At 28.4% G+C, this 9,954-nt stretch overlaps 1 protein-coding gene across 1 annotated transcript; it reads left to right on the top strand.

The window, feature by feature from the left end:
* Positions 1–5,842: 5,842 nt before the first annotated feature.
* PUB9 (plant U-box 9) lies at positions 5,843–9,286 on the top strand. The gene is made up of 2 exons (XM_068631496.2): positions 5,843–6,587; positions 7,921–9,286. Exons 1-2 carry the CDS (start codon positions 6,291–6,293, stop codon positions 9,004–9,006), a joined length of 1,383 nt encoding a protein of 460 aa, XP_068487597.1. The 5' UTR covers positions 5,843–6,290; the 3' UTR covers positions 9,007–9,286.
* The last annotated feature ends 668 nt before the right edge of the window (positions 9,287–9,954 follow it).

A 9,954-nucleotide genomic window follows, 5' to 3' on the forward strand; every position in this document is an offset into this window, starting at 1 on the left:
AAAATGTGAAACATCATTTACAATGATTTCACCTAATTTTATTTTTTATTTTTTATAAAAACATTGTAAAGAAAGGCAAGACAATGTTTTGGAAGCCAATGACCTTGCAAACCAATGTTTCAACGTTCACAAGAAAAAAAAAACCGGATAGACTTTTAACATTTATATTAATTAAATAAAAAAATAATTAAAAAAAGAAACTAGTCATCCTTATAACACTCATATAGAGAAAATCACAAGACTTAAAATTAAACATATAAAAAAATCTAAATGAAATCCAGAATTTAAAGTAGAATCTGATATATAAACTTTGAAGATTATGGAAATCAGGAAATAAAAACTAATTTTTAGATACCAAAATAATTAGTTGCAATAATAATTAAATTAGATATCATTTCAGAAACAAAAAGAAATTGGTTTCTAAATTAATTTTTATTATTGTGTTAAATAGTTTCTAAATTGATATCTAATTAGCAATCAAAATTTTAATTACCAATTATTTAGTTTCTAAATTTGGTAGCAAAAATCTTGGTTACTAATTAGAAACTATTTAACAATAATAGAAATTAATTTAAAAATTATTATTTTTTGTAAAATAATTTTTTATTTAATTACTATTGCAAATAATTATTTTGATATCTAAAAATTGATTTCAAGTGAGATGATATTGAAAGACCTTTTAAAATGTATATTCTGTGCAATTTAGGATTATATGCATTTTTAAATACTAGCGTGAAAGTAAAGCATCATGGTGACGGAGTGAAGGAGGAAGATCCAATAATCCAGGAATTTGCAAGTGTGCATGAAGGAGAAGCAGCACGCACATCTTTCCAATTATTCTACCCACTGTCACTTCATCTTTATTATAAACAAAACTGTATTTAATGGATACCAAGATGTACAACAGAATAGTTAATAAACATGAAAAAAATTAAAAAAAGTTAATGAATTTTTTTTTATTATAAAAGAAACAGGAAGAGAATATCTGTAATTACGATACAAAAATAAAAAAAAGTGTATACTTTATTTTTAATTGGATTTTGATTACATTTTTTTTAATTTTGATTTAATTAGTATAATTTTATTTTTTTCATTTCCTATTATTTTAATTTGAACTGCTATATATATATATATATATAGTACTTTTTGTAGGTTAAATATTCATACATATTTTGCATTTCATACAAAATTCGCTCTTTGAACAAGAAAATGAATATTTTCAGCGAAAAAATAGGCAATGTCAAATAAAAAACAAGTTAATATTTTATTATTCATTTATCATTATTTTATAATTTATTAATATATACTACCATATTTTTTACACATTTTACCCATCCATTAAAAATTAACAGGTTAATCTAGTATAAAAAGTAAAAAATAAAAATAACTTCATTTTATTACTACTTTTGTAAAATAATAATAATATTATTATTATATACAATTTATTTTGATGGTATATCAGGTTACACTATTCACAAAATAGTAAAATAAGATAAATTTTGTAAAATAATTGGAATTAAATAATAAAGTGAGTAATTAGGGATTTTTTCCCCGACTGTGCTAAATAAAAGCCACTCACAATATTAATCAAAACAACATTATCTATTATTTATGGTGTATATCTGGTTGTTGAAAAGCGGAATTTTCAATGTGCTCTATCGTTATCGAAAAACAGGTTATTTATTATGGAATTGAATTCTGATTTTAAAATTTTATTTTAAATTTAAATTAAGGAAAATTTTATATTTAAAATTATTTATTTAATAAATTTTATATAATCCGTGTAAAACAAATCAGTTAAATAGTTATTCAGTATTTTTTTATTGATAATATATTTCTGAATTTATTTATCTACTTTACTCTTACTATTTACTCTTTTTTGAATTTTGAATTTTTTAGTTCTTCTTATCATCTCAATAAATTATATTTTGCGTTTTCAATATTCATTTTAAAATTTCATTTTAAATTATTTCAATACTAAAAAAGAACTACTTAGACATTCAAAAAGTTAAATACATATTCATCATATTAAATTAAATAATTAATTTAAAATATAATCTATATTTATTAATAATTTTCTCTTATACGCAATTAAATAACTTAAAATATTATTTATTTTTAAATCACATGATTTATTACATTAAAAATCATATTTTTTCAAAAACACTACAATACATAAAAAATAAACAATTATATTAACAATCACATCACAACTTAATTTAATATATTATGTAATTAACTTAAAAAATTCTTTAAACCACTATTATAGTTAATTAATATATTATTATTTTTCATTTAATTTTTTTCTTCTTTCTTTTCTCTTTTTTAAAGTACTCCTTTATTAGGTTTCTTCAATTAAATAAGTTTTACAAATGTCATTGGATAAAAATAAAAATATAGAAATATATCTTAAAAACCAATAACAATTGAATAACATGCCGACCAAAAAAAACCCAATTGAATAACATAATAAAATAGTTATATTCACCGAAATTTTAGTTTAAAACTTAAATTTAAGCTATACTTATCATCAAAATATATCTTAAAACTTATTTCGTTAATTTAAACTATTTATTCATTTTTAAAACAGTTATCACAATTAAGAAAAATATACATCACATCAATTAATTATTACAAACAAGATGTTACACCAAATTTAATTTCTCAAACATGTAAAGTATTATTCCATATTTTATATAATTAAGGTAATTAATAAATTTAATTATAAATATACTCAAATCATAAACTTAAATGTCTAATTTTTATCATCAAATAACTTGATTTTTAAAAAAAATCTCAATATTAATTATATCTAATAATTTTTTAAAATTTTATAAAAAATAAATAATCGCTAATATAAAGTATTAACTAATTTAAACATCATCTTTTAATTTTTAATTTTTTCTTCAATTTTAATTTAGAAATAATTAGAAAACTAGATCAGAATTTGACGGATTAAAATATAGTTTAAATTTAGTTTCTAAGAATTCGAATTCTGAACTTTTAGGTAAATATGATAAATAGTATGATAGAATATAATTTTTCTTATCAAAGTGGAGGAAAAATATTTTTTACGATTAGATCTTAAAATTTAAGACTGAACCCGGTTCTGTGCACCCAATGCTCTGCCGGTAGACCCGGTTCACTGATTACTGCTAACACTTTAAAATTATTGATGGAACCCACATGTTCCCGTTTCCCAGAAATAATGTCGGAGAATGACACGGAAACGACACGTGTCCTTATCCAGAAATCTACGTGTAGAAAGGCCGTAAGGCAGCCACGTGGAACGCGGGTACAGTATTGGAGAAAGGAGTGGAATGTAGGTGAATAAAAGCAGGGGTGGCAGGAGCATAGAAGTGCAAAGAAAAGTGAGCGTTGGATTGATGAGGAAAGAGGGGTACACGATTTTAGCATAGTAGTGGATGCAGGAGATGGAGCCCCGTGGCGGAGACGAGTACAAAGGAAGTTTTACCCACGCGGCGTGCCAGCTGTGAGGGCCGTGGAGTCCGTGATTGCGTGCAGGATGGAGCATGAGGGACCCACGTATGCCCTCAGTCCGCTACACTACACACTTCCCATCTCATTAATCATATGCTAATTTATGTAATTTTTTTTTTTTTTTAAATTATTTGTATTTTTTAAAAATGAAAAAATGTATGTGGATGGATGAACTATCACTTACCTGTCATGCTCCCCAATACCCACTTCCTTCTTGTCACCAATCTCACTCAATAATACCTTCAATTCATCTTTTCTAATACCCCACTTTTTTTTTTAATTTTTAATATTCAAAATGGATTATATAAAACCAATATTAATTATATAATCACTTCATAACTATTTATTTAACTATGTATTAAAATATTGTTTAAGGAATACTTTAGTAAATTAAAATGTATAATTCTAGCTTTTATAAGGCTTCTTGTTAGGTTGAGACAAGAAGATGAGTGTAAAAAGTTGATGATTGCAACTCCTAAACAATGTGATACTTCTTTGTATATGTATGGAAATAATCCTTAGCAATATATTTTTTTTCCTATCTTACCAATTTGGAGATTTTTTAAACTTTAAAATAACTTATATTTTCAATTTTTAATGAAGCATTCATTGTTATGTTTAATTTATTATAGGTAAAAGAAATAATATTTTCTCCGTTTTACAATTATTAGAGTTCTGTTAATTTTTAAAAAATTAATGATGCTTTTATATTTTAATATTTTTTTTTAATTTATCTTGAAATTAGTTATTTTTCTCTTTGTCAAGTGATTAAATATTGAAAAAAACAATGTTATTCAAGTAAAATTATATGAAAATAATGGTATATTTATTATTATTATCATTGTTATACACTAGATAACATTAAACTGCATTCATTATAAAACGGAAGGAATAATCATTTTATGAAGATTGTGCAAATATTTATTACTGTTCTTAAATACATGTAAAAAATAATCTAGAGCAAAGGTTATACTATAAGATTGAAAAAATATTTTTGTTTTAATTAAATTATTTATTATTTTCTTAATTAAAAAATGTAAACATATAATAACTCAAAGACAATTACAATTAATTTATTTTCACTCAACATAATTCAAATCATTCACGTTTTGCTGTTTTAGTAGAAAATTGTCTTTATATAAATTTATTTAATTAAAAAAAACACTTATTTTAATATATTTATATTTAATGTTGAATTCAACTTTTGTTGGTGAAGGTTTCTGTAGATCTTCAAATGCATGCTGATGCATTTTCAATAAGGTCAATATCTTCTTATTTTAAATATGTTTCGAGAAGACACTGTATATGTTACCGACACCATAGCTTGTAGTTACTATAAGAATAATCGTTTCAGTTATTCGATCCTTATCAATTATTAATTACTTGATTAAACATGTTTATGCATTAAATTTTTGTGTTTTCAGTTTAATTTGAAATTCACACTTCTTCCACAGTATGTTTGGAACAACGCGTTCCGTACTGAAACGAACATAGTTTTAACATATAATTAATAATCACATCAATTAACATTAAAATAGTAAATAAATAATTTAACGATACAGAATATTTTTATAATAAAATTTAAACATATATTATAGAACTAACAGTCAATAAAATAATAAAAAAACTTATAACATTCATAGAATATTTTTTGTATTCACCAGGTATTCAAAGTAACGCACCATATCACAGCCCAAATATTTATAAAGGAAAAGAGGTCTCCCTCTATTTAATTACACTTCATTTATTATATTCACAGATCAGCAGTTAAAAATTAAATATGACATTAACTTTTATGTGAAGTCAAACTCAAGATGGCATGTACAAAATTAGGTTTTTTTTCTCGAAAGAATTTAAGTATAATGGACTAGCAAATATGTTTTTATTATATAAACTTTGAAGTTTATATGTAATTTAAAAGTTGTATAATTATGAAAGAAACTTTAAAAGAAGGGTGTTGGTTATTATTTTTTGTAGAAGAAGAGTAGATTATTAACATTATGTGTGTGAGTTGTATGAACGGGTAAACTAAATTCTTCAAAAATACTTACTTTTAGTATTTAATTAAATTAAGACTTTATAATATTGTATTTTCTTAGTGAAAGATATTATTTGTCCTTAAAACTTGTTATTTATATAAGCCAAATTTGCAAAGAGGAGTAAGTTCATAACTACGAAAGGAGAATTTGATGGTAAAATAATAATTTGGAGAGTCAATTTTGATGGGCAAATAGGAGAAGTAAAGTTTCCAAGAGACCAAATTGCAAATTTTATATATTTTAATATATAGCACACATGATGAATTTGAAGTAGTAAATTGGTAAAATGGAAGAAAAAGGTAATGTGAAACTTGGGGGATAAGACTAGGAGAATATTAGTAGTTTGATTTCTCTCTCATGGTCTCAGATTTTTGGGTGAATAGAGAAAAACTAAGGTGGAGTGGAGTTATGAGTTTGTGTCTTTATGGTTAAAGTCCTTGTTTTCCTCTCCACAGTTAAATGTTACTGAGAATAGAAGGCAGCAGAATAATAAAAGCAGCCAAACCGGCACATAGTGAGAGAGAGAGAGAGACTCACTCACTCACTCAGACAAATTTGCTTTCTTTTGAAAGAGAGAGGAGAAGATGAAACACAGGCTGCTCAACACCTGATACTCTCTGCTTCTCCATTCTCTAAACCAAATTTTCAATTTTTAATATAATTAAGCTTCTGGGGTTGTTGTAAAGTTGAAGGCTTTGGGGTGTGATCCATTGGGATCGTCATCATCATCATCATCATCATCATCATCACATGGCCAAGCCAGGGGTGTTGGAATCTGATCCAGGGGTGATGGTGAAGAAGGCCATAGAGTTGAAGAGGGAGCTGCAGAGGTTGGTGAAGTCCATTGTGGATGATGAGGATTGCAGCACCGAGACCATTGATCAGGCAAAAGAGACTCTTTGTGTTCTCAAGGAGTTGAAACTCAGAAAGAGGTCTTCTCTGTGTCTGAAGCTCCACAACAGGAATGTGTCATCTTGCCCTGATGAATTCAAGTGTCCTCTTTCCAAGGAATTGATGAGAGATCCTGTCATTGTGGCTTCTGGTCAGGTTAGTGTCAGAATTTGAACTGTAGAATAAGAAATCTTAACCTTCCAACATTTTTTTCCTGTTAGTCCTCTTATTTAGCCTATAAACAGAGTATTGACATGCTTTGATTTTTAAGATATTAAAGGTATTTGTTTTTACATGTAATACCCTTTTTTATGTAAAATATTAGAAGGATTGGTGAGCATTTTTTTTGTATAGAGTAACGACAACAACAATTTGCTCTGTTTGTGGTTTCTGAGGAAATGCTGGAAGCAGAAGGAAAAACAAAATAATTGGGGTGTTGTTATTATTGTTATTAGTTTGATAAACATCTGGGCACCCAGAAATATGAGTTGATGAATTATCCTGGTGAGGCGAAAAGGGTAGAAAGTTCTTAACAAAAATATTTTTTTTTTAATTTCATTTCTTTAGGAATTAATTTAACTAAGGTGAAGATATAGATTCTGATTTTGGCCTTTTGTCCGTCTCTCTTTTTGCTGGAATTCCTGTACTTTATTCTATATTAAGTGACTAAAAAGTTATGGGAAAGATAGAAAAGGAATATATTCAGTTCTTTCCTTGTCCAGTGCAGAACCTTAGAGATATTTTTATTTTCTTTTGTTTAATGAAGTTAATAAATATAGTTCATGCTATCTATTTTAATAAATGTGATGGTAAATCGTTTCAACATTTGGAGTTGTGTTTTGCTCTGTTTTTTCTTTTTGTTTTCCTTCAATCCAAACAGTTCTAAACCTGTTTAACTGTGTGAGTGGGACTTGCTGCATTTTAGTTTGGAATAGTTTTACATCGGCTCTCAATGAAAGAGCAATAGCTAATACTTTTTGTTTGATGTGCCGAACTTCTGTGATCTTCCCTTTAGTTATGTAGTTAGCTTTACTGCATTTATGTTTCAAGTGTACATTTCAAGAAACAAAAAGGAGGAAAAAGAAAAAGAAAAAGGGCAATTTGATGATGTACCTATGATAGCCATTGTAGATGGAAAGAGAAGGAGTGGGAGGTGGAAAAAGAATAATATTCTGTGTCCATAAATATGATTCTTGAGTGAGTGGCGGTGGTGATTGTATCTTTGTGTAGAACTTTTGACTGGTTTTCTCAAAAGGGAATAATTAAAATCTAGTGTTCTTGGCATTTTTCTCTTTCTAAATTACTACAGTGATGTCTTCCACCACCCCAACTACCTTTTCTTTCTTTATGTCCTAGGCCTTTTTCTGTGCAATGATACTTCTGATTGGTTTTGAGTTTGAAACAGAAATGGAGATTGTGCAGATATTTTCCCTGTCTAATTATGAACAATGATTCATTTTGTTTCCCTCTTTTGGTTTCAATTATGCAGACATATGATAGATCTTTCATTCAAAAATGGCTAAATGCTGGAAACAGGACTTGCCCTCGAACGCATCAAGTCCTTTCACACACTGTTCTTACACCAAACCATCTAATAAGGGAAATGGTAGAACAATGGTTAAAAAACCAAGGGGTTGAATTGTCAAATACTGTTGAATACATTGATGAGGAAGGTTTAAACCAAGCAGACCGCGAGCATTTTCTTTGTTTGCTTAAGAAAATGTCATCAACACTTTCTGATCAGAAGACAGCTGCAAAAGAACTGCGCATGTTGACAAAGAAGCATCCTTGTTTCCGGGTACTTTTCTGCGATTCTGCAGATGCCATTCCCCAATTGCTCAAGCCAATTTGTGGGAGTGATTCTTTCAGCAGCATTCACCCTGATCTCCAAGAAGACGTAATCACAACACTCCTCAATATCTCTATTCATGATAACAACAAAAAGCTAGTGGCCGAAACTCCTATGGTAATTCCTCTCCTTATGAGAGCATTGAGATCTGGAACAATTGAAACAAGAAGCAATGCTGCAGCTGCCCTTTTCACTTTGTCAGCCATTGACTCAAACAAAGAAATCATAGGGAAATCAGGTGCCTTAAAGCCATTGATCGATCTCTTGGAAGAAGGGCATCCCTTAGCCATGAAGGATGTTGCTTCAGCAATTTTTAACATATGTGTAATGCATGAGAACAAGGCAAGAGCCGTGAAGGACGGTGCAGTGAGAGTGATTTTGACAAAGATAAAGAATCAGGTTCATGTTGATGAATTACTAGCCATCCTTGCACTGCTTTCAAGTCACCAGAGGGCTGTTCATGACATGGGAGATCTTGGAGCTGTGCCTAGCTTGCTAAGAATCATAAGGGAGAGTTCATGTGAACGTAACAAGGAGAATTGTGTAGCAATCCTTCAAACAATTTGTTTGTATGATAGATCAAAGTTGAAGGAAATAAGGGAAGAGGAGAACAGCCACAAAACAATCTCTGAGCTAGCACAGAGTGGAACATCAAGGGCTAAGAGGAAAGCAAGTGGAATTCTTGAGAGACTGAACAGGGTTGTTAATATCACACACACTGCATAATGTCTCTTGAGCCCTCTCTCAAGGTACATTACATCGTATATTCTGCATCTGTCTCAAGAACTCCACAACTTTAAGTTGTTTAAAGTTAAAAATCAGTCAGAAATTCTGTCTCTTCACCAATTTTTGTACATTCCTTTTTCTGACTCATCTTCATCAGTTAGTGACTGAATAAACTCATCTGCTCTTTGCCTCCAAATTGTTCAAAATCTCTCTCTACCAAGGATGTTTGGGCTTAAAACTTTTAGTTATGTTTATAATATATCATCTCTACTTTACATTATACAGTGTTATGAAAAGAACATTAGGATAGAAAACAAAACAAGTTTAGTGCAAGGCTTCATGGTCTCATATTTTCATGCTATCACTGCACTGCACCTTTTTAACTAACCATCACATTCCTTGCTAATAATCACATGGGGAAATGAATCACTGTCAATAACTACTTTCATACTTCCAATTCTACAATTTGTATTACCTATTTTCTTTTCTTTTATTTTAATTTTCAATGTATTTATTTACACAATTCTTTTATTTACTTATTCATTTTTTTCTTAGCTACCTTTCTCATCCTTAGAGATTGAGCCTAACATACTGTCTGATTTAGCTTCAGTTTCTTTCCATTTTTTTTTAGTTTCTTAAGAGTTTCATAATTCCAATACTAAATAAATTGTTAATGGTTGATGTTGAACAATTTTCTTTTTCTCTCAGAAGTTCCTATTTCTTTCATTAATTCAAAAACTGTTACAAGGACCAAATAAAAAGGACAGAATATGAGAGAATTATTTTTTGGTGAGTCCTACATTACCATTAAGAGTTTTTATTATTTTATCAATGAGAAACCTTAAATGAGTTATTTAAATGGTCCCATATAAATATTTCATTAGTCGATTATAGTATCAACAATTAATAGTTAGTTAAATGAGCTGTTTTATTTTAAATTTGTGGGTC

The sequence above is a fragment of the Phaseolus vulgaris genome, chromosome 8 (assembly GCF_051622355.1).
Source record: "Phaseolus vulgaris cultivar YP4 chromosome 8, ASM5162235v1, whole genome shotgun sequence".
NCBI classification, from domain to species: domain Eukaryota; kingdom Viridiplantae; phylum Streptophyta; class Magnoliopsida; order Fabales; family Fabaceae; genus Phaseolus; species Phaseolus vulgaris.

Bases quoted from the DNA above. Each gene is read 5' to 3' on its own strand.
- PUB9 (XM_068631496.2), top strand. From the start codon at position 6,291: ATGGCCAAGCCAGGGGTGTTGGAATCTGATCCAGGGGTGATGGTGAAG. The intron at 6,588-7,920 runs GTTAGTGTCAGA...TCAATTATGCAG, and splicing joins TCATTGTGGCTTCTGGTCAG to ACATATGATAGATCTTTCAT.